Source organism: Dipodomys spectabilis, unplaced genomic scaffold (genome assembly GCF_019054845.1).
Source record: "Dipodomys spectabilis isolate Male_0828 unplaced genomic scaffold, ASM1905484v1 ptg000266l, whole genome shotgun sequence".
Classification (NCBI taxonomy): domain Eukaryota; kingdom Metazoa; phylum Chordata; class Mammalia; order Rodentia; family Heteromyidae; genus Dipodomys; species Dipodomys spectabilis.
In genome coordinates this window covers 2,341,667-2,364,539 of record NW_024870943.1, presented here as the reverse complement: position 1 = coordinate 2,364,539, position 22,873 = coordinate 2,341,667, and the positions used below count along the sequence as shown (strand labels likewise).

General features: G+C 55.7%; 3 protein-coding genes across 3 annotated transcripts; all 3 read right to left on the bottom strand.

Annotated features, from left to right (window-relative positions):
• Window positions 1–2,511: 2,511 nt before the first annotated feature.
• Window positions 2,512–6,412, bottom strand: Klk1 (kallikrein 1). Its single transcript, XM_042700174.1, has 5 exons — window positions 6,307–6,412; window positions 4,937–5,096; window positions 3,634–3,920; window positions 3,406–3,542; window positions 2,512–2,712 (listed from the first exon to the last, which is right to left on the bottom strand). The coding sequence occupies exons 1-5, from the start codon at window positions 6,350–6,352 to the stop codon at window positions 2,557–2,559; spliced, it is 786 nt and encodes a 261-aa protein (XP_042556108.1). The 5' UTR covers window positions 6,353–6,412; the 3' UTR covers window positions 2,512–2,556.
• A 1,971-nt stretch (window positions 6,413–8,383) lies between these two features.
• Window positions 8,384–14,368, bottom strand: Klk15 (kallikrein related peptidase 15). Its single transcript, XM_042700184.1, has 6 exons — window positions 14,341–14,368; window positions 12,758–12,824; window positions 9,887–10,037; window positions 9,355–9,638; window positions 8,960–9,096; window positions 8,384–8,597 (listed from the first exon to the last, which is right to left on the bottom strand). Exons 2-6 carry the CDS (start codon window positions 12,792–12,794, stop codon window positions 8,445–8,447), a joined length of 762 nt encoding a protein of 253 aa, XP_042556118.1. The 5' UTR covers window positions 12,795–12,824; window positions 14,341–14,368; the 3' UTR covers window positions 8,384–8,444.
• A 3,714-nt stretch (window positions 14,369–18,082) lies between these two features.
• On the bottom strand, window positions 18,083–22,418 carry LOC122125650 (kallikrein-2-like). Its single transcript, XM_042700197.1, has 5 exons — window positions 22,370–22,418; window positions 20,826–20,985; window positions 19,249–19,535; window positions 18,589–18,725; window positions 18,083–18,238 (listed from the first exon to the last, which is right to left on the bottom strand). The coding sequence occupies exons 1-5, from the start codon at window positions 22,413–22,415 to the stop codon at window positions 18,083–18,085; spliced, it is 786 nt and encodes a 261-aa protein (XP_042556131.1). The 5' UTR covers window positions 22,416–22,418.
• Between the last annotated feature and the right edge of the window lie 455 nt (window positions 22,419–22,873).

Genomic DNA, 22,873 nt, shown 5'->3' with positions numbered 1-22,873 from the left:
ATGAAGAAAAGGAAGAATGATCCAGTCTTCCCTCCAACAACAACAACAACAACAACAAAACTCTGCAATTTCCCAGCGGAACAAGTGGAGTACCTGATTTCCTGGGAGGAGGACCGGAAGTTCATCCTTCGAGGCTGGTGCTTCGTCTTCATCATCCTGGCCACCCTGTTGATGTTCAGTGTGGGGGATGGGCGGATGGCCTACCTGCAGGGCCCCTACACTGGCTACCTGGGCTTCTGGACCAACTGCAGGAGGCACAGGTGTGCCAACGTGGGCCAGGTCACAGGTCAGTGTCCCCTCGGGCCCTGCCGAGGATGGAGGGCTCCCAGCAGTCTCTCTGGGGGAGGGTCTGGGGTGACTTTCTGAGTGAAAGTTATTTTGGAGTTTCTAGGGGGTGACTGGTTGATATGAGGCTAGGGGATGTTGAGCGGGACTGTGGCTAGACTTTGGGGGTGGGAGTGTCTGAGGGACTGCTCGCAGTGGCAGTGGGCATGATGTGGGGGCATAGCATTGACTGACTGCTGGGGCTGACCACAGTATGTGTTGCCACTTCCCTAGTTCTCATTCACATGAGTAAGGGCTTCATGTTGCTGGCCCTGGGCCTGTGCTTCTTGCTCCTCCCCGTCATCATCTTCTCCTTCCGCCCAGTCTTCCGCCGCCTGGTCAAGATCGACTTTGTCTTCAGCTCCCTGAGCATTAGCATTGGTAAGTTTGGCTTGGGAGGGGGCCACCTCGGGGAAGGCCCTGCCCCCCACCCCTCCCAGATCCCCTTTCTGTGTTGAGGTGTGGCTGAACTTACTGCTCTGAAATCTGCCGGTCTTGCAAAGGCCTCTCAGGTGCATTCTCTCTCTTTTTCTCTCGTCTCTGTCTCTCTCTCTGTGTCTCTGTCTCTGTCTCTGTCTCTCTCTCGTTCGCTCTCTTTCTCTCTCTCTCCTTCTGTAGGCATCTCCTTCTTGTTTAGGCTCTGTTGTGTGATGTCTTTCTCCTACTGGTTGTTTCTTTTTTTCCCCCTTCTTTTCTCTCCCAGTGTCTGTTGTGTGTGTGTGTGTGTGTGTGTGTGTGTGTGTGTGTGTGTGTGTGTGTGTGGCTGTGTGTCTGTCTGTCTGCTTGTCACAGATGGTGGGAGGGGATGTCTCTGTTCCCTTCCTCCTCCTGGGAGAACTAGGGTCACTGTCCAGCCTCCTGTCTGTCTCTGGCCCCACCCCAGTGCAGGGCTCCTGATTCTCCTCAGTCTGACGCTCTTTGTGGTTGACTGCCAGAGCCTGCACCCCAGGCCACAGGTATCCTACCTGGTGACCTTCTACCTCTGCTTGTGCTCCAGTGGCTTGATGCTGTGGGCCGGTGAGGGCCAGGCCTGGGAAGGAAGGGTGGGGCCTTGGTCGGAGCAGGGGGCAGAGCCCAGGGAAGGAGGCAGGGATGAGTGGGCCTAAATTGGGGTTGGTAGTCCAGCTCCCACGTGCACTCCTCCCACAGGAGGCCTTTCTTACCTTAACCAAGTGGGCTTGTGGAGCCGGAGGATGCCCGCCATGGAGCGGAGAATAAGCTATCGTCGCTGGGCCTTTCAGCAGGGCGCCGTGGGGCGCCTGTCCCAGCAGCAAGATTCAGACCCTGAGCAGACTGAGGATAGTTCATTTTCCGACCAGGGTGACACTCAAGACCCTACCACGAAGAACTCCTCAGCAATTCAGAACACTGAGCTCTAACCAGGCCAGGTGCTGGCCCGCCCCTTCACCGTGGCCACTCATATCCCCAACCCCTCTCTGGAGGCCCTGAGAACAGGCCGCACCCTCTGAAGACCACCGTGGCCAACCTCACCACCAGCATTAGGGCCCACACTTTGCCATCCTGTCTCCGCCCACTGGGTCCTCACAGTGTCCCCACTCCAGAGGTCTGACACCCCTCTTGGGGTCTGCAGCCTGGACAGTGTGCATAGTTGTAGCCTGGTCCCTATGCTAGCTATGGCAGGACACACATGGCACCCCCCCTTGCCCCTTTGTCCCCCCCCCAACTCATGTCCAGCTAGACCCCGCCCTTGGTGTCAGTCCTGCAAGACCACGCCCACACACGTTACCAGGCAATGCCCACTACAGGGCACTCAGACCACTACTAGCCAGGCCCCTCCCACATTCAAGCACTCACACCACGCCCACACGCCTTGCCCTGTCCCTGTCCCAGCTCAGGCCATGCCCCAAGCTCCCATCCCTTCCTCTGTCCTGGCATTCTGCAGGGTCCATCTAGGGAGCAGGCCCCTCCCTGGGGGCGTGGCTTGCCATCAGCCCTCTGCCCCCTTCCCGACCTCCCCCACCGAGCTGGGTGCCCTGCAGCTCCTCGGTGCCCCTGCTCTCACAGGGGTCGGCCCAGCGCCCCACGGGCATCCCCGACTTCGCCCCGAGGGTCCCAGCCTTGGTTGCCCCTTTGGTCGTCCGCATCGGCACAGCCCCGTGCCAGGGCAGACTGGGATCCGCTGGATGGGCTGGGGGCTGAAAGCCAGATAAAGGCAGGAGACACTGGTGTGATGCGTATTTGGCTTTATTGGGAGTGGGGAGAAGGTGGCGTTCAGGAGTTGTTGTTCATGGTTTCCTCTACCCATTGCTTGTACTTGGTAATTCTGGTGTAGACACCAGGCTTGTCAGGGCTGCCACATGGGACATGGCCCCAGGAGGTGATGCCTTGCAGCACCCCATTGCAGATCAGCGGGCCCCCTGAGTCTCCCTGAGAACAGGAAACAGAGAGATAGTGAGAAAGGTCTGTGGACCAGGCTGGAAGACAGGGTTCCAACACAGCGGTGAGGGGGAGGCAACAGGGTCCAGCTGGAAAGGCCAGAGGAGCTAGGTGACCCTTCCCTCCTGGCTCATCTCTCAGCCCCATTCAGGAAGCTTTCTGGGACCAGGCAGAACACATGCCACAGGGGACACTGTGATACGGGGGTGTGCAGTACTTGCCAGGATGGGGGTTCAGGAAGGGAGGAAACTGAGGCACTGGGGGCAGCCTTGGGGGCAGATGGCGGGCAGACCTCAGTTCAGAATCTGAGTCTCCTCAGTTGGGCCCTGGTGGCTCAGGCCTATAATCCTAGCTGCTCTAGAGGCTGAGATCTGAGGTTCACATTTTGAAACCAGCCTGGGCAGCAAAGTCTCTGAGACTCTTTATCTCTCCAATTAACTACCCCCAAACCAGAAGGGGAGCTGTGGCTCAAAGTGGGTAGAGTGCTAGCCTTGAGCAGAAAAGCTTAGGGATAGGGCCAGGCCCTTTCCCACCCCATGACCAACAACCAAAAATCCCCCCAAAACTTGGAATCTGTGTCTCTTCTACCAGCCCCACTCCTGGGGCTGGAAGGCCAGATAAAGACAATGATGAAGACTATAACCAGATGAAGATCCCCCCCACATGGATGGAGGTGCTGCTTACCACACAGGTGTCTTTGCCACCCTCCAAGTGCCCTGCACACAGCATGAACTCCGTCACCTTCTGGGGATGTGCTTTCCTGCACACGTCATTATCCAGGAGTTCTAGCTCCACGCACTGGAGGTCATCCGGGAACTTGTCTGTGGGCCAGGGAGAAAAAGCAGCTGTTAGCTCACCCAGCTGGGGCATTCCCCCCCCTCCCTCAGACCTGGGGGGAGGGGGTAGGCTCACAGTTTTGTGGTTCGATGCTGCCCCATCCAGAAGCAATGCAGGCTGTATTGATCTGTGCTTCCTCGGTGGGCAAGACCACAGGCTTCACAGCCTTTGTGATGTCCACGGGTGCTGTCAGGCGCAGGAGCATCAGGTCGTGGCTGTAGTCCTCTCCAGGGTGACGGGTGTTGTTCTTCAGGAGGCTCAGGTTGAAGTATGGGTGCGGGAAGCTCTCACTGACCTGGGCGTACTGAGCTTCCTCTTCATCATCAAACAGGTTGTGGCGACCCAGCCAGAGCTGGTAATTGCTGGGAGGGAAATGGAGGGAGTGAGAAGGGAGGCGGAGCTGGGCAGAGACCCCTGTAAAGCAGGTATGGAAGGGTCATAGAGGGACCAAACTGGAGACAGAGCAGGGAGTGGGAAACGGAGGAAGGAGGAGGGGAAAGGCACACCTGGGGAAATTGAGTGTGTGTGTGTGTGAGAAGACAGGAAGGGGAGAGTGTGAAAGGCAGAGATAGAGGATAGAGGTGCAGGGGTGGAGGGCGAGAGGCAGAGGGGGACAGTGGGAATCTAGGGGTCAGGAAGAAGGGGGTGAGAAGGAGACAAGGCAGAGGCCATGAGACAGAGGAGGAGAAGGGAGGGGAAGAACAGGACAGCAGAGGGAGGGGAGTGGTGAGGGGAGGAGGGCCAGGCCCCAAGCTGCTCAGCCACAGCTGGGACTGGGCTGAGGGCTTCCCAGCAGGCAGGGCCTGGCCTGAAGCCCAAGGCCTGTCCCCTCCTCCAGAGCCCTGCTCCTGCACCCCTACTCCATTCTCCTCCCTCTCCTTCCTCTTCCCTCAGTTGCTCTCACCCAGCTCCAGCCTCTCCAGGCTCCCCTGAGGCTCTGCAGGGTGGAAGAAGGGATGGGGGAGGGAACAGAGGGAAAACCTTCCCTCTTACACAGTTGAAGAACAGCCTTTCCTTTTCTCAGGGGTGCCCAGGGGTCCACGCTGGGAGTGTGGTCAGCAAAGAGGGAGGAGAAAGACCAGTGAGGCAGAGACCCAGAGACACAGAGGGGACAGAGGCAGGGACACCGCACCCAAGAGAGACGGGGACAGAAAGGAAGACAGATGCCCAAAGATACCATGGAGAGACAGAGGCAGACACGGGGGGTGGGGGACATGGACAGGGGGTCCACCCAGCGCTCCCTCTCACTGTCCAGCACCCCTGCAGGCCCTCCCTAGCCCCTCAGCCCCCAGCCTGGCCTGAGGGGTTCTGGAAAGTCCCTGGCTGCTTTCTCCTGGAGCGGGGCTGCCTTCCTCCCCGGCCATGGGCTCCTACTCACTCGCTGAAGCAGTGGGCAGCTGTCAGCACCCACTGGGAGTTCAACAGGACGCCCCCACACTGGAGATTGCTATAATGATACACGGCCACCTGATAGGGTTGGGAGTATTTTTCACACTTTGAGCCTCCGACGATCCGAGACTGGATAGGGGGCGCAGCACCTGCAAAGGGTCAGCGGAGACCTGGGCTCAAGATTTGACGCAGGAGGAAGGTGCAGGGCCTAGGCTGGGCACGTGGGGATGCAGCCCCAGGTCTCAGGAGAGATCTGAGGGTCGGGGGTGGCTGGTCCTGAGTGGGAGATGAGACCCTGGGCAGACGATGCCACCACAGCATCTGGGATATGGGTCTCCGGATTGGGCTAGACGTGGTCAGCTAGGCAGGGACAGTTAGAATTCGGGGCAAGGGCAAGTGCAGGGCCAAGGCTGGGAGAGGGGTTCTGGAGGGTTTGGGGTCCTTCCTGTCCAGTAAGACTGTCATGTTGGGGTGATGGGGCCATGAGAACAAACAGTGGTCGGGATGGTGGCGCATGCGCAGGGGCCCTGTGGGGGAGGGCGAGGGGCGCTGCTCAGGGAGATGGGGTTCATGGCCTGAGCACTGGAGAAACTTGAGGACATTCTCAGGACAAGCACAGAGAATGGGGTTGAGTCAGGCCCAGCCACCAAGGAGACAGGAGAGGAGGGAGTTGGAATCACATGTTGGGGTGCCTAGGAGGGCAGCAGGAGGCCCTGGCTGGGTCCCAGAAAACCAGAGCTGTGAAGATGGGGGGGCAGTATGCAGGTGGGGAGAGCCACAGCTTGTGGTGGATGAGTTGAAGGACGGAGGGTCTGGGGGTGTTGGCTGGAGGGAGACTGGGGCGCTGCACAGAGCATGGGAACAGGGAGAAGGATATTTGCGCACTCCCCATGCGAGATGGGGAGCCTTCTGGTGATCCCCGCCAGTTAGTGTGGGGAGCAGGATGGTCCGCTGGATTGTGGGATGTCAGAGATGAAGTGACATCAGCCTGCGGAAGACACTGACCGCTGGGGTGGGAAAGACACTGGGTGTGCTGAAATTTGGGGGAGCTGCAGGCTCAAGGGTCACAGGAAAATCGGGGGTGGCGGTGGATGATCCAGGGCTAGGGGGTTCCTTGGAAGCATTGGTGAACTCCTAAGAGACAGACAGGTGGCCCAGGCCTTCCCTTCTGGCTAAGGAGTGGGGGAGGTTCTGGGGCAGAGGAGCCAGTGGGGGAAGGAGGGAGGAGGGTGGTGCCCTGGGGGACAGGGGTCTAGGGTGGGCTATGGGCTGCAGACAAGGCTGGAGGAGGTGGGAGGGAAGGATTTAGGGGTGTGGGCAAGGTGGATCCAGGGTTCCCTCCCCTTCCCCCAGTCTCACCAGTTCCCCCCAGTGACAGGGCGAGGCACAGAACCAAGAGCCACATGGTGCTAGAGGCGTCCAAGGCAGGCCAGTGGTGAAGTGGTGAGCTTGGAGCTGGAGTACCTCCTCGTGGAGCCTTTAAAAGCCCTTATCCCCACCCCCCCCTGCCCTTAGCGCCCCACCCCTGCCTTGCTGGCACTCAATTCTGGGCCCCACCCCTGCTGATGGAGGCCAGCTGCCCCCACCTGTCCCTGAGCTGGGGCAGAAGAGGGAGGACCTGCACCTGTTGTGGTGCTGGCTTGGTCACACTGGCTGCGTGCCCAGTGCCCAGGCCAGGTGGGGTGGGGCTGGGCAGCTCCTGGAGCCTTGCTCGGGGCCACAGAGCCAGCGAGGCATGGTGGGCAGGTGGAGAAGTATCCGACCCCTCACACAGAGCTCCAAGAAGCAATCGGGGCCTTAATTGCTGTCACCACAAGATAGCAGCTGGCCCGTTTCAACTGAACTGTGAATCCTAGCTTTCAGAATGTTCTAGACTCAGGATCTAGAGCCTCCAATATTTTGTTCTTTTTGTAACACAAAGATGGAGCATCACCACAATCAGAGAACACCTTCAGAGCCAAGAATAGGAAATAAATTTCAGGCTAAGGTTTCAAGATTCACTAAGGTTTCAAAATCCAATGACTCCCCAAAGAATGCTGGGGTGACCGTGGCTCTTCTCGTTACTCAGCTATGGGTGTTCAAGGTCATGCCCTGCAAAGTGCAGGAGATCTGGTCTACCTCCCTTCCTTGGTGAAGACTTGCATCACAAATTCCTATTACCACCCGAGCCCTACCAAGAAAAGATCTCAGTCTCAAGGATGAAGTTCGTGTGCTTCAAGATTGAGTGACCTTAAAAGTCCTATTTTGGGGGTCTCTGAGGACTATCAAGATTCCTGAACCCTCAATGGTGAAGCCATAGGCTTCCAGCCTGCTTTTTGGCTCATTGGTAAAAATCAAAGCAGCTCATAGGGTCCCACTTCTGTTACTTGTTAGGATGGTGGCTAATTTAAGAAGAGTATTCCCCTCCCCTTTGTTTTTTGGTTGTGGGGCTTGAACTCTGGGCCTGGACTCTGTCCCTCAGCTCTTCAGCTCAAGGCTAGCGCTCTACCACTTGAGCCACAGTGCCACTTCTGGTTTTCTGAGTGGTTTATTGGAGATAAGAGTCTCACGGCTTTTCCTGCCCAGGCTGGCTCTGAACCACGATCCTCAGATCTCAGCCTCCTCAGTGGCTAGGATGGCAGGCATGAACCAGCCTGGCAGTATTTTCCTTTTTGCCAAGGCTATCAGCTGTCAAGATACTTGGAACTAAATATTGAAGAGAAAGAAGTCATTCACTCTTTGTGACCCAGTGCATGTAGGGTCCCCAAACCAGGATCCAGAGATCAAGAATATTTGGACAGTGCTGCTTTTCACTAGTTCATAAGAATTGCCTTGTTGAGCCTGGCACTGGTGGCTCACACTTGGATGAGATTTGAGGATGAGATCTGGGTTTGAGACTAGCCCAGACAGGAAAGTCTGTGAGACCTCTATCTCCAAATAATCAGCAAAAAGCCAGAAGTGGAGGTGTGGCTCAGTGATAAGAACACCAGCTTTAAGTGAAAAAAAGCTAGGGGACAATACCTAGACCCCGAGTTGAAGCCCTGGTGGTACTGGCAGGCACACACACACACACACACACACATGCACACAAATGCCTTTATTGAATATGATGATGCACTTTACAGACGGAAAAACCAACAATGGGTGTGGCTGGGCCATTAATCGGTGTTTATGTGCGTGGTTGCACACTTCTGCTGGGTGAACAGTACCCTGCTCGGAGTCATTTCCCCTCAGCCAGGGACTGGGAACATGGGTGAAATGGAGCCGCTCCCCACCCAGCCTCTGCCACCCATTTCACATCCTCTCAGAAGAAAGTCACAGAAATTTGCACAGAGGAGGTATGGGCAGCTCGCTCTGCTGTCTTGGTGTTGAGTGGGCGAATTTGGAGGCTGGCTTTGGCTTGGAGAGGGCGGAGCCTCATTCCTGGCTACAATGGGGGGGCCAGTGAGTGGCCAGATTTGTTCTGGGTCAGGGTGGGCACTTCTGTTCAGGCTGGGACTCGGGGCACAGGCCAGGGGTCAGTTCCTCCTCATGGTCTCTCTGATCCAGTCCAAGTAGCAGCAGACTTTGGAATAGACCCCAGGCTTGGTAGTAGTGTCACAAGGGACGTCTCCCCAGGATACCACGCCCTGCAGGACTCCCCCACAGACCAGGGGTCCCCCCGAGTCACCCTGTGGGGACAATGGAGACTCAAGTAGGAGCTTCCTGAATCCAGTGTCCTCATCTTCATTCTAGTCACTGCTGGACTCCAATCTAACCACTGCCTCGCACCTAACCCAATGGAGCAGCAATTCACCCAAACTTGGCCGTACCCAAGACCTTTCCTGTGCACCCCAACTCAGCCTGGCTAGATCCCACTCATCCAGACCAGTCCCGGCTCCAACCTCCCCACCATTCCAACCGCTCTTGCTGCACCAGCGCTGAATCCAACCCTCGAACCCTCTCTGGCCCCAAGCAAACAACCTAAGCCAACTCTGGCACCCCCAACATGTCCCCTCCCGGGCCTCCCTCCAGTGGGACACCCCTCCCTGACCTCACAGGAGTCTGTGCCGCCGCCCTCCACTCCTGCGCACACCATGGTGTCCCTCAGGCGGCCTGGGTAATCCTTGTTACAAGATGTGTCTGGGATGATGCTGATGTTGGCACAATGCAAAGTGTCCGGCAGACTCACTGAAGAAGACAGTGGATGTGGAAGAGAGCTGTACTTCCTCTGGTATTTTGGAGTTACTTAGAGATAAGAGTTTCACAGACTATCTTGTCAGGCTGGCTTTGAGCTGTGATCCTCCGATCTGAGCCTCCCGAGTAACTGGGATCACAGGCATGAGCCACTGTGCGTGGCCTTAGATTCATACTTCTGTCCCTTCCCCCCTCAGGGAAGGAAGATAGATTTCCTTGAAGCCTGCCACCCAAGCCCACCCTTTCACTGACCTTGTGACGTGGGGCTTCCTGTAGTCCCAGACTCATTGTCTGATACCAGGCCCCAGCCCGATACCACGCAAGCCTCACCGGGGTGTGGGCAGCGCGTGGGCAGGGCCAGGGGTCGAACCTGTGGAGTGAGGTTCACGGGGCGGGCCAGCCGCAGCAGCATGATGTCGTGAAGGTGGCTGCGTGGCTCATAGCCGGGGTGCGGGATGGTGCGGAGTACGGCCCGCAGCTGCTCCGGGCCCTCGTGCTTCCGCAGATTGTGCTCACCCAGGTGCACACTCATGAAGCTGGGCAGGAAGGAGCAGTCGGAGAGGTCAAAGACTGGGAAAGCTCTCTCACCTCCTCCTGGGATTTAAGGGTTCAGAACCCACAAACCCCAGCTGAGACCTTGACCCCCAACCTTTTCCTCCTTCAGAACCCAAGAGGGAGAGTCCCTTTGCCATTCAAGCCCTGGAGTATGGGCATCGGGGTAGGCACTGTGATTCCCCTGCCCACCCACCCAGCCATGCATCTCCCCCCCACCTGGCCTTCATACCGGGTTTGGCAGTGGGCAGCAGACAGCACCCAGTGTGGCGAGATGAGGGAGGCCCCGCAGTTGAAGCGCCCGCGCTCGTAGAGGGCGACTTGCCACGGCTGGGAGTGGGGTGGGCACTCTTCTCCTTCTAGAACCTTGTCGCCATCCCGGGCTGTTAGGAGAGGGGACAGGGGTCTCCTCAGCAACCCTGACCCCCTACCCTCACTGGTACTTTTCTACCGTAGCCCCCCTCCCCCAGCTTAGAAATCCTTGCTATTTGCTCAGGGGCCCTGACCACGGGCCTGGACATCTGTAGCCATCTTCCTCTGGGTACAGGGGCAGGGGGGATCACCCACAGACAGGGTGATCCCTTGGGAAGTGTCATTTGAGGTCACGCTATTGTCACAGACCTGGCCACTCAGTAGGTGTGGCAAGCAGACTTGGCTCACAGTGACCTATCAGCACGGTCATGCCTGCACACACGTGCACATCTCCAGGCCCAGGACAGACAGGGATGGCACCAAAATTCACGCACAGACACCTGGGCCACTATGTCAGGACTGACAGCAGAAACACCCCTGTGTGTGTCTGGACACAGGCGGTTACGGCAGGCGCACACGTGCGCACAGCAGCGTCTGGAGGCCCAAGGAGAGCAGAGGCTGGGGCATTGGTGTCATGGATGTGCATATTTGCACACAGAGAAGGCGAGGCTTTACTCCTGGGTTCAAATGCACTGGCTGTGAGACCGAGAGAGACTTGACTTCTCTGTTCCTCCCTAGTCTTGTCTGGAAAACGAGATGGGCTATAAAGATGAAATATATAAGAGACAAATGCCTTGCCCCCTGTGATTGCTTAATTAGCATAGCTTATTTAGTGGGTTTATTTATTTATGGGGGACTTTATGGGGATGGGCAGCTTGTAGACACACAGATGGTCAAAGGAAGGCAGATGTCCACACAGACTCAGACACAGGGTCAAGGTAAAAAATGTGATTCATCCACAAGCCATTTTGTCATCGTTAAAGATCCAGAACCCAATGCTGGTGGCTCACGCCTGGCATTCTAGCTATGCAGGTGGCCGAGATCTGAGCACCAAGGTTCAAAGCCAGCCTTGGGCAGGAAAGTCTGTGGGCTTTTCATCTCCAATGAAGGACCAAAAAGCTGGAAGTGGAGCTGTGGCTCAAGAAGTAGAGCACCAACCTTGAGGAGGAAAACTTAGGGACAGCGCCCAGGTCCTGAGCTCAAGCCCCAGAACAACTCCCACCTCTCTCTCTCTCTCTCTCTCTCTCTCTCTCTCACACACACACACACACCCTCCAGACATCAACTTAGAAGGCCCACCTTCCCCTCCCCAGATCGGCCTCCACGCAGCAGGCAGACACATAGCAGCAGACACAGCCTTGCAACAGGACGCTGTCACCCATCTCCAGATCATCTACCTCCACATGGGCGGGCATCGTGCCAAAGGACATAATCAGGTTTTGTTTGCTTGTTTTTTTCCAGGTCTCCAGACCCACAGCCCCCCTGCATGGTGCAGTGTAGATGGGACCCCCCCTACAATCCCCTGGAGGTTCAAAGCGGTCCATGGGGCTGGACTGGTACCCAATACTCCTAGCTCTGCCCACCAAGGTCAGGGACTGGAGGGGAATGCGGATGTGTGTCCAAGGGGCTTAAGAGAGGAAGGGCGAGGTGTCCTCTGGAGGAGGGCGCGGGCCAGCAGCTGGGACCGGTCTGCACCTGGCCAGTCCAAGCTGGAGAAAGGTAGAGGCCTCAGCTGGGTGCAGCAGGCAGGTGGGGGGCAGGGAGGAAAGGGCATGGGGAGAGCCCCAGGGGTGCTGGTGGCAGAGGGGAGGTCTGAAGGCCCCAGGGGGAACCAGGGTCATGTGCAGGCTGGCTGTTGGGGGGCGGGTAGTGAATATCTTCCTCCTCCACTCAGGGCTCAGGCATCGGGTTACATGTAATTTCTCCCTGGGGGGTGGCAGTGCATGGAGCTGCAGTCCAGCCATCTGGGTGACCTTGAATTTGTGGTCATCCCCCTGTGTGAACCACAGCAGTGAGGAAGTGGTGTGAATGAGAGATGCTTTTCTAGCACATTCTAAGTGCCCCATGGTGCTTATGCACTAAACTCAGATTAATGGGTAAGGGAATTGCTGGCATCTCTGACATATAGTTTGGCATAGAGATGTTAAGGAACTGGAAAGTGGCAGAAGCAGGACCACCTTTGTGTGCGTGTGTGTGCGTGTGTGTGTGTATGTGTGTGTGTGCGTGCGCGTGCGCACACACCAGTGCTGGGGTTGGAATTCAGGGACTTGGGCCCTATCCTTAGCTTTTTCACTCAAGGCTGGTGTTCTACCATTTGAACCACAGATCCACTTCTGAGTTTTTGGTGATTAATTGGAAGTAAGAGTTCTCCTGCCCAGGCTGGCTTTGGGATGCGACCTTCAGATCTCCGCCTTCTGTGTGGCTGGGGTGACAGATGTGCACCGCATGCACCTGGAGGCTTGCTACCCTCGCTCAATGCTTGCGGTGACATTAGTGGAATCTTGCTGTTGCTGTCTGGGTTAGGGGCTGTCTGACACACAGAAGACCCAGAGAACTGACGTGGTCTCCTTAAGGTCACACAGTAAGAAAGGGGCAAACTCAGGATTCAAACTCAGGTTGGTGTTCACTGTTACAGGCAGGGAGAGGCCTCAGGTGTCACCTCTAGAGCCCAGGATGCTGGTCAGGTGGCTGGGGGTCGGGCGGGGAAGTGTGGATGAGAGGTGGTTGTAGGTAGCTGGTGGGGGCGGATGGAGGTGGGGCCATTAAGTGGTCTCTGTGTAAGATGAGGCCTGACAGGTCCCAGGACCCATTCTGGGGCAGAAGGGCACCAGCCTCCCACAGACCCCATCACCTGCAGATGCCATCAGGAAGAAGGCGAGAAGCCACATTGTGGAGGAGGGGCCAGGCTCCGCTGAGATCTGGAGACAGAGTGAAAGCTGGGGTGAGCCTGGGACCCCTGTGTCCCATTATGGTCCTTCTAGATCCCAACTCACTCCCTGGGCTTCCTACTTAAGAAACTTCTTAGCCAGGCTGCTGGGGCTCCCAGCTGTCACCCTAGCTACTCAGGAAGCTGAGAGCTGAGGATCACCATTCAAAGCCAACCCTGGGCAGGAAACTCCTTGAGACTCTTATCTTTAATTAACCACCAAATAGTCAGAAGTACAGCTGTGACTCGAGTGGTAGAGTGCCAACCTTGAACATAAAAGCTCAGGAACAGTAGCACACAGGTCCTGGGTTCAAGTCTCAGGACTGATGTGCGCATACCCACAAAATTTCTTCTCACCATGCCTTCCTCCCTCTCCCACAGCCCCTGCCTACTGTTTCCCCAGGATCCCCATCTCAGGAAGACTCCACTGATCTCTAGGCACCCGGAAGACCCAGGGATCCCCCAGCCTGTCTCACCTCAGTCGCTGGCAAAAGCCTCAGAGCCCTGGCTCAGACCCTGTCTCAGCCTTCTACCCAGTCTCCAGGTGTTCCCTACCTTGTCCTCCACCCCAGCCCTCCGAGGGGGTCTTTCTAACCCAGAGCTGCCCATGGCTCCCCCCCCACACCCAGCCTGCTCAGGACCCCTAATGGCCCCGGGATGGAGTTTCAGCCTTTGGTCCTCCCACCCACCCAATTCAGAGCCATGAGTCAATTGTCGACCTCCAGTTTTCAGGACCTTGTCCTTTTGGACTAGGCCACTGCTACTGTTTCCACCTTGTGACCTCACGCCTGCAGCTAACCCCTACTAGGTTAGACCACATCCTCCTTGAGAGGCCTTTCCTCACCCACAGGGCTGTCTGTGTCCTCTGCTACTCCCCACCCCCCCCTGCGTCAGACCAGGAGCCCGCTCTGGGCAGGCCTGCTCTGACTGGACTTGCATTTCCTAGTTCTGCTGCCTCAGGACCTGGCAGGTGGGAGATCTGGGGAGTGAGTTAGTGTCCCCTCCATTCCCCGAATCTGTGTTTGTCCTGTGAGGCCTGGCCCCACTCTTAGGAGCCTTCTGGATCTCCTCCAGGGCCTGTCTTGCCTCTGATGGACCAGTTCCCCACACACGCCAAGGTTGGGCTTCTTCCTGCTCCCCCATCGAGGGCCCTGGAGTTCAGTCATGTCTTCTGTGTCCCCAGCACTGCCTGGCTTGAGGCCTGGCACGCAGGAAGCCTCAGGCTGCTTCTGAACCGACTCGAACCAGGATCGCTCATGACCATGTCCTTGGTTCTAGGATGTGTGTCTTCAGGGTCACCCTTCTGGTCCCTCCTCTCCCTCCTCCCCCTTTTGGGGCTCCTGGCAACTTCCAAGACATTTTCTTAGTTCTGATTCAACCTGTAGCCGCAGCAAAGGACACCTGGGCCTACCATGTGCCCTTGACACTTTTTCCCCCTACCCTCTCCCCGCCCCGCCCCCCAGTTTCCCCTCACCACCCCCTTCCAAGTGCTTTCTCAAAGGTCTCACCCCCTCCAGATCCTCCAGCAGCTTCTCGGGGCACTCAGATGGCAGGAGAGGGCATGCTCACCGGAGAGCCTGCCTTTATAAGCTCTCAGCTCCTTCTGGGTCTGGGGATGGGGTGGGGTGGGGTGGGAGGTGGCTCAGAGCTGGCTTTATGGGCAGGACGCTGGGGTGGCTGGTGGGGCGGGGGACTTGGTCTAATGAGCATTTATTAGAATGAAGCTATTGTGTGAGTCTGTCAGGAGCTCCTCCCCAGGGCCCAGTGCACCCAAGGCAGGGGTGGGGGAGCCTAGGGCAGAAAATTGGAGGATGGCAAAATACAGAGGCTGGGATTTGGGGTGTAAGCCTATGGGAACTGCATTCTTCCTGTTGCTTCTCTGATGGGAAGTTCTTGTACTTGTATTCTACATCTGGATCATGGGTTCTGGATTTGTGTTTGGTATTGATGACCTGAAGTCTGTGTTGTCTGGGTTTTTTGGAGATCTGGAGTCTGGATCTTGGGGTGGGGCTTTTTTTTTTTTTTTGCCAGTCTTGGAGCTTGAACTCAGGGCCTGGGCACTGTCCCTGAGCTTCTTTTGCTCAAGGCTGGCACTCTACCAATTGAGCCATACCTTTACTTCCAGTTTTTTCTGTGTATGTGGTACTGAGGAATTGAACCCAGGGCTTCAGGCATGCTAGGCGAGCACTCTACCACTAAGTCATATCCTCAGTTCCAGGGGGATGAGGCCTTTGTATCGCCTTTGAGTCAGACTGGATTCTGGATCCCAGGCCTTCACATTTAAAAGCCAGACTTGGGCCAGGTGTGATGGTGAACACCTATAACCCCAGCTATTCCGAGGCAGAGAGAGGATTGTGTTCCAACATCAACACCAAGTAAAACTATGAGACTTTATCTTAAAAAAAAAAGAAAAAACAAACCCAGAAAACCCACTACCACCACCACACCACCACCACCACCAACAAAACCATTTGGGCCCTGGGTGGCTCACGCTAGCTACTCAGGAGACTGATATCTGAGGACCACAGTTCAAAGCCAGCCCAGGCAGTCTATGAGACTCTTATCTCCAGTTAACCACCAGAAAACTGTAATTGGTGCTGTAACTCAAAATGATAGAGTGCTAGCCTTGAGCAAAGAGCTCAGAACAGTGCCCAGGCCCTGAGTTCAAGCCACATGACCAAAACAAAACAACACCCCACAACCCCAAACCCTAAAAGCAGAAGGCTTGCTTTGCAAGCATGAGACTGAGTTCAAATTTGAAGTCCTGGCCACAAAAAAAACAAAATAAAACACCAGGGCTGGTGTTTGGAATTTGGCATTTAAGGTCAGAACTTTTGTATTTCCTTAGGTCTGCAGTACAAACACTAGATTTTGGATTGTGTGTGTGAGGTGTTTGTGTGTGTGTGTGTGTGTGTGTGTGTGTGTGTGTGTGTGTGTGAGTGTGTGTGTGTACTGAGGATTAAACTTAGGCTATGGGTGCTTTCCTTTAGCTTTGTTGTTTAAGACTGGCTGAAGCTCTACCATTTGAGCCACAGCTCCACTTTTGACTTTTTAATTTTGCTGGTTAATTGGAATAAGAGTATCATGAGGGCTGCAAATGTGGTTTAGTGGTAGAGTGCTTGCCTAGCATGCACGAAGCCCTGGGTTCAATTCCTCAGGACCACATAAATGGAAAAAGCCAGAAGTGGTGTTGTGGCTCAAGTGGTAGAGTGCTAGCCTTGAGAAAAAAAGAAGCTCAGGGACAATGCCCAGGCCCCAGGACTGGCAAAAGAAAAAAAAAAAGCTCAATGAACTTTTCTGGCCAGGCAGGAACCATGTCATCATCATGATGTCATCATGTCACCAGATCTCAGGCTTCTGAGAAGCTAGGATTACAGGTGTGAGCCACTGGCACCCAGCTGAATTTTGGGTTTTGGATTTTGGCATGTGGATTCTGGCATCTAGGTCTAGACTCACGTTCGGAGTGCCGGGTCTGGAGTTTCAAATCTACATTGCACATCTAAAAGGCTGGACCAGGGCTGGGAGTGTGGCTCAGTGGTAGAGTGCTTGCTTAGCATGCATGAAGCCCTGGGTTCAATTCCTCAGTACCACATACACAGAAAAAAACCAGAAATGATGCTCAATTGGTAGAGTGCTAGCCTTGAGAAAAACAAGCTCAGGGACAGTACCCAGGCCCTGAGTTCAAGCCCCAGGACTGACCAAAAAAAAAAAAAAAAGAGGCTGGACCAGAGAATGGGCCTGACTTCTAGGCTTCTGGGCTTCCAGGGTCTTGCATGTAGAGTATAGATTTATGCTCAAGTCTTGTTGTGGATCCTACAGCCTTGATTCTGGGTTCTGAAGCTGGAATCTGGAGTTTGAATTCTGGAGCCTGCAGATCATCACAAAGATGATCCAAGGCCTCAGGTATTTAAGTTTGGCTTCTGGAGTCTCAGAACCCCAGAGACCTTGAAGCAATTGTCTAGATGTCTGAGTAATGAGAGGGTCCAAGCATGGGAGGGACTGTTCTGGGGCCTTCTAGCAAAGGACGAAACGTGTCATAAGCCTGCCCCACCCTGGGTCTGCAAAGACATCGTCATCTTCATGGAAAATACCTTCCTGACTGGGGTGAGAACAACAGGATCTCTGTATTTCTAGAATAGCAGACTTTGGTATTTGTAGGCCCTAACACATTCTGGCAGACTAGGTCAATAGGGTTTTGTGTGTGTGTGTGTGTGTGTGTGTGTGTGTGTGTGTGTGTGTGTGTGTGTGTGCGCCAGTACTGAGTCTAGCTATAGTGGCATTTTGAGGCAAAAGTTCCTGAGCTCTGCGCTCGTCCTCTCAGCATTGAGCTGATTCTAGTCCTGGTTCCCCAGGTACAGAAACTGGGCAAGGAACGTTGCCTTTCTCAGACAGAAGATGGAGCATTGGAAGACGCCTCATTTCCAGATCATTCAGATGTGGTGCTTTTTCTGAATTTCCCAGTGCTTTATCAAGACTCCAGTTTTGCCAGGTGTTATGATTCAAGTGGTAGAGCATCTGCCTAGCAAGAGCTGGGCCTTGATTTCAAACCCAAGTACCAACAAAGTAGAGTTAACAAAGCAAACCCCAGTTCACAGATGGGTAAATTGAGGTGCAGGTAGAGAACATAGATAGGTGGCAGTGTACTGAGTCCAGACTTTAACCCTTAGGTTGTGCTGGTAGGAGTCAAGAAGCAGAAAATCTCTTTCTGCTGTCCTGGAGGAATCCTACCACAAGATGGCACCAAAGTATGCTTGTTCGTCCATGTGAGGGAGGAAGGATGGGCCTAGAGCCTTGGGTCTGAGGGAGGAAGGCTAGGGTCTACAGTCCATGGTCCCTGAAGGAGGGATAGGCCTTGGACAGGGACAGCAGGTTTAGTGGGTCTTGGTAGGGGCATGATGTACTGACCCAATCCAAAGCAAAAAAGACCATAGGACTTCTCTACATGGTTGCACAGTGGGTTGAATCTACCTGATGACACAGTAGCTACCACTTGAGCCACATTTCCACTTGTGGCTTTTTGGTGGTTAATGGGAGATAAAACTTTGCTGCACAGGCTGGCTTCCAACTGTGATCCTCAGATCTCAGCCTCCCGAGTAGCTAGGATTATAGGTATGAACCAGCAGCGTCCAGTAGTCTCAGGTTTTGACCAGCTGAGCTCTGAGCCTCCAGGGACCTGGAGTCTAGAAGGGTGGGAAGATGCCACAACTTGGTAGGGGCTCCATTTTCCTAGGGGGTGCCCGGCAAGGCCACTCAGGGGTTGGCTATCATGATGTCCTCGATCCACTTGCGGTAGGGCATCAGCTTGGTGTACAGGGCAGGCCGTCTGGGCAAGGCACAGGGGTCGCCACCCCACGATGTGAGACCTTGCAGCATGCCATTACAGATGAGTGGACCCCCTGAGTCACCCTGAGGGTCAAAGCGACAGAGACAGAGTGAGGAGGTGAGCCCCAGTATCTGCCCTGGGAACCCCCATCCGTCAGACCTGACAGATCACCTGGGTATATGGGGACCACAGGAATGTCTCCCAAGCTCAGTTCCGGAAGGAGTGAGCCGTTACATGAGAGAGAGAGACAGTGGCTGGAGGGAGGGAGGTGAGGGAGGGCTCAGTGGGAGGGGAACTTGGTGGGGAGGGGTACCCCCGGAGAGCATTTACTCCAAGACGGGGGGCTGGCCTCAGGTCCAGCAAAGAATTAGGGTGCCCTCACTCTGTTCCCCTCAAGATCATGGGCCAGGTGGGGGAGAGGGGCCTGGCTCACTATACAGGTGTCCTTGCCGCCTTTCAAGCGCCCAGCACACAGCATGAACTCCGTCACCTTCTCGGAATAGACTTCTTCACATATGCCGTTGGACAAGAGTCTGAGGTCTACGCACTGCAAGGTCTTGGGGAACAAGGCTGAGGGCCAGGGAGAAAGACGGCTGCAGTGTGGACTCTTTGGACCACGGCCCCACACTGAGCCCGCCCCTCAAGGCAGGCCCCGCCCTCTGCTGCAGACCACACCCACCGGACCCTCCTCTTCCCACCGGTCCCGCCCTCACCCTTGGTCCCGCCCCTCACCATTGATCCCATCCTTCACCACTAGCCTCGCCCCTTATCATTAGTCCCACCCTCATCACTAGCCACGCCCCTCTCCTTGAGCTCTATCCTCTCCACCAGCCCTGCTTGCTCATCGGCCCCCTGAACCTTATGTGACAAGGCCCCTCACCACTAGCCCCGCCCACTTGGTGGCCTCGCCCTCGTCACCAGCCACGCCCATGCGGTGGCCCCGCCCCTCGCCAACAGCCCCACCCTCGCAGTGGCCCTGCCCCTCGTTACCAGTCCCACCCCCTGCTGTGGCCCCGCCCCTAGCCGCCAGCCCCGCCCCCCCGCAGTGTCTCGAGGTCTCAGATCTAGGTGGCCGGGTCGGGGGCAGGCGCACATATTTGGGGATGGATGCTGCCCCAGCCTGAGGCGAAGCAGGTGCTCCCTAGCGAGGGCTCCTCGGTGGGCAGGCCCAGGACCTGGACGGCGTCGGTGATGTTGGCAGGTGCCGACAGGCGGAGCAGCATCAGATCGTGGCTGCCGTCGGAGTCGGAGCCCCGGTCTCTGCCCTCCAGGAGGCTCATGTCATACAGCGGGTGTGGAAAACTGTGTCTGACTGCGACGCGCTGCGCAGAGTCTTCATCCTCCAACAGGTTGTGGCGACCCAGCCAGACCTGGCTAGTGCTGCGAGGAGGAGCAGGGGTGAGGGAAGGCGTGGGGAGACGGGGCAGGGGTGTCAGGAGGGTCCCAGGGAGAGTCTGAGAAACAAGGACGGGCTGGGAATGTGGCTTCGTGGTAGAGTGCCTGTTGAGCATGCATGAAGCCCTGGGTTCGATTCCTTAGTACCACATACACACAGGCCGGAAATGGATCTGCAGTTCAAGTGGTAGAGAGTTAGCCTGAACAAAAGAAGCTCAGGGACAGTGCCTGGGCCCTGAGTTCAAGCCCCAGGACTGGCAGAAAGAAGGAAAGAATAAAGGAAAGAAAGAAAGACAGAAAGAAAGGAAGGAAGGAAAGAAAGAAAAGAAAAAAGAAAAGAGGGGGAAGACTCATCTGTGAAAATCGTGTAAGCCGGGCGTTGGTGTGAAAGACACATACATACAGAGATAAACAGAGGAGAGAGGTTAGGGGAAGTGAGAAGCAGAGGGGGACAATGGGAACCTAGGGGGCAGGAAGGAGACAAGGCAGAGGCCATGAGAAAGATAGAGGAGAAGGGAGGGGAAAAGCAGGACAGCAGAGGGAGGGGAAGGGTGAGGGGAGGAGGGCCAGGGCCTGAGCTGCCCAGCTACAGCTGGGACTGAGCTGAGGGCTTCCCAGCAGGCAGGGCCTGTCCTGAGGCCTGAGGCTGGTCCCCTTTTCCAGCGCCCTGCTCCTCTCCTCCTGCACCCCTATTCCACTCTCCTCCCTCTTCTTCCTCCCCCTTCAGTAGCGCCCACCCAGCTCCAGCCTCTCCAGGATTCCCTGGGGCCTGCAGGGTGGACAGAAGGGATGGCGGGGGTGGGTGGGTGGCAGAGGAAAACCTTCCCTCTCACGCAGTTGGGGTTTCCTTTTCTCAGGGGTGCCCTGGGGTCCACGCTGGGAATGTAGTCAGCAGCGAGGGAAAAGGAATGAGGAGAAGGGAGACAGAGAGAGACAAGAGAGGACACAGTGATAGATGACCACAGAAATGCTGACATGTACAGAGATAGAGACCAGAGTCATCCAGAGATGGAAGGATACAGACCAAAAAAGGAGGACATCGACCAAAAGCACAGCGCTGAAGACACACCCAGAGACCCAGGGACCTGGAGATCCAGCTCAGCCTGTCCCTGACCCACCTGGCTTAGCACCCCCTTTCCCTCTCACCCCAGCTTCACATGAGCTCACCCAGGGAACTGCCAACTTATTCCTCTACGTCCCTTGGTCCTGGTCACTTTTGGGAGGCTCCCGGGGCTGTGCTGTGCTCCTGAGCCATGCCCCCAGACTTCTACTCACTCTTTGATGCAGTGGGCAGCTGTGAGCACCCACTGGGGGTGCACCAGGACTCCCCCACACACTGCCAGGCCGTGGTGAGACACAGCCACTTGCCAGGGCTGGGAATGCCGCTCACACTCCCAGCCTCCTATGACCCGGGACTGGATGAAGGGCGCAGCACCTGCAGAAGGGGACCCAGAGTTGGCAGGGCTGGGGGGACTGGACTGGGAGAAGAGCTGTGGGTTTGGAGGGATATGGGAGTGGGGGACCAAGGCAACAATACCTGGGCTGTGGACAAGATGATGGAAAGGACCCAGAATTTGGATAGTTGTCTGGGTTTGTGGGTTCCTGGCTGTTCCAATGAGGGGGACTTTATAGTTTTTGTTTTTGTTGTTGTTGTTGGTCATGGGGCTTGAACTCTGGGCCTGGGCACTGTCCCTCAGCTCTTCAGCTCAAGGTGAGTGCTCTACTGCTTGAGCCACATGCCACTTCTGGTTTTCTGGTGGTTAATTGGCCTCATGGACTTTCCTGCCTGGGCTGGCTTTGAACCATTATCCTCAGATCTCGGCCTCTTGGGTAGCTAGGATTACAGGCGTGAGCTACCAGCACCCGGTGAGAAAGAGTTTTTGTGGGGGAAGATGTGGGCACCCAGGACACAGGCAGGGGAGGCTGTGTAGGAGTTTTGTTTTTAGTTTTTGTTTCAGAGATGGGGTCATGCTATATGGTCCAGGTTGGCCTTGAACTCATGATTCTCCTGCCTCAGTTTCTCAGGTGCTGGGATCACAGGCTGGCAGTTTGTGAAGGATCTGGGGCAAAGAGTCTCGTGGCCAGCTGAGAGGGGCTGTGATTTTGGCGGATCCTATGACTCTTGGAAGATGACAGGGTTTGGCAGGATCTGGGTTTTCCAAGGGGTGGACTGGAAGCCGGATACTACGTTCCAAGCCAGTGTTAATTAAGAATCTCACAGGCACGGGAAAAATCAGCAGAACTTGGCAGGATTAATGGCAGTCCTGGCATGATTTTATTTTATTTTATTTTGGTGCCAGTACTGGGGCTTGAACTCAGCTTGGGCACTATCCTGTAGATATTTTGCTCAAGGCTGGTGCTGTACCCACTTGAGCCCCTGCTCTGTTTTCAACTTTTTTCTAGTTAATTGGAGATGAGAATCTCATGGACTTTCCTGCCCAGGCTGACTTGGAACCCCGATCCTTAGATCTCAGCCCCCTGAATAGCTCTGATGACAGGTGTGAGCCACCTGCGCCTAGTCTGGGAAGATTTGAACCCCACAAGGACAAAGATGACTTCCAACTTGGCCCCTTTTAATGAAGTACTGGTAGCCCAAAGGAAAGAAAGTTCTGGAGTTCCTGGGAGGGCATGGCATGAGAATCAGGGCTGGGGAAGGTTTGGCAGTATAGACTGTTGGGAGATACATGCACAAGCCTGGCACCTGATCTAAAGTGGGCAGTGGGTGGGAGGAGCGAGGCTAGGGTGGAGAGAGGGAAGGACTTTGGGGTGAGGGCAGAGTGAGTGCCAGGGCCCCCCCTCCTGTGTTCCCATTGTCTCACCAGTCTTCCCCAGGGACAGAATGACACACAGAGTCAAGAACCACATGGTGACTGGAGGTGTCCGGGCAGGAGGCGAGCTCTGATCTGAGTAGCTTCCCAGAGGAGACTTATAAGCCCTTCCCTGCCCCAGGACCCTGCCCCTGCTTGGCTGGCACCCTGAGGCTGGCCAGCGTCCTGCCAGAGCTGCTTCGGCCTGGCCATCTTCCGCCAAGAGCTGTGCCAAGGGAGGAGGAGAACCTAGCACTCCTTGTTCTGTGGATACAGCTGGACGAATCCCAGGGGCAAGGCTCGTGGCTCAGGGCTCCTCTGTCTAAGTTTAGAGCTAGACAAGAGAGAGTGACCCTGAAAACAAAGTCTCATGTGCCTAAATCTCAAGCAAATTCTTCACCGCTCAAGACCCAGTGTCCTCTGAGCTGTCAGCGCCATGGGCTTGGTTCATGTGTGTGTGTATGTGTGTGTGTGTGTGTGTGTGTATGTGTTTGTTGGTTGTGGGGCTTAACTCTG

Bases quoted from the DNA above. Each gene is read 5' to 3' on its own strand.
- LOC122125650 (XM_042700197.1), bottom strand. From the start codon at position 22,415: ATGTGGTTCTTGACTCTGTGTGTCATTCTGTCCCTGGGGAAGACTG. The intron at 20,986-22,369 runs GTGAGACAATGG...CCCCTTCTGCAG, and splicing joins TCTGTCCCTGGGGAAGACTG to GTGCTGCGCCCTTCATCCAG. The intron at 19,536-20,825 runs GTGAGTAGAAGT...TCCTCCTCGCAG, and splicing joins GCTGCCCACTGCATCAAAGA to CACTAGCCAGGTCTGGCTGG.
- Klk1 (XM_042700174.1), bottom strand. From the start codon at position 6,352: ATGTGGCTCTTGGTTCTGTGCCTCGCCCTGTCACTGGGGGGAACTG. The intron at 3,543-3,633 runs GTGAGCCTACCC...CCTGGCCCACAG, and splicing joins CAGCATCGAACCACAAAACT to ACAAGTTCCCGGATGACCTC. The intron at 2,713-3,405 runs GTAAGCAGCACC...TCCTGTTCTCAG, and splicing joins GTGGCAAAGACACCTGTGTG to GGAGACTCAGGGGGCCCGCT.
- Klk15 (XM_042700184.1), bottom strand. From the start codon at position 12,794: ATGTGGCTTCTCGCCTTCTTCCTGATGGCATCTGCAG. The intron at 10,038-12,757 runs GTGATGGGGTCT...CTCTCCTAACAG, and splicing joins CTTCCTGATGGCATCTGCAG to CCCGGGATGGCGACAAGGTT. The intron at 8,598-8,959 runs GTCAGGGAGGGG...TTGTCCCCACAG, and splicing joins GCGGCACAGACTCCTGTGAG to GGTGACTCGGGGGGACCCCT.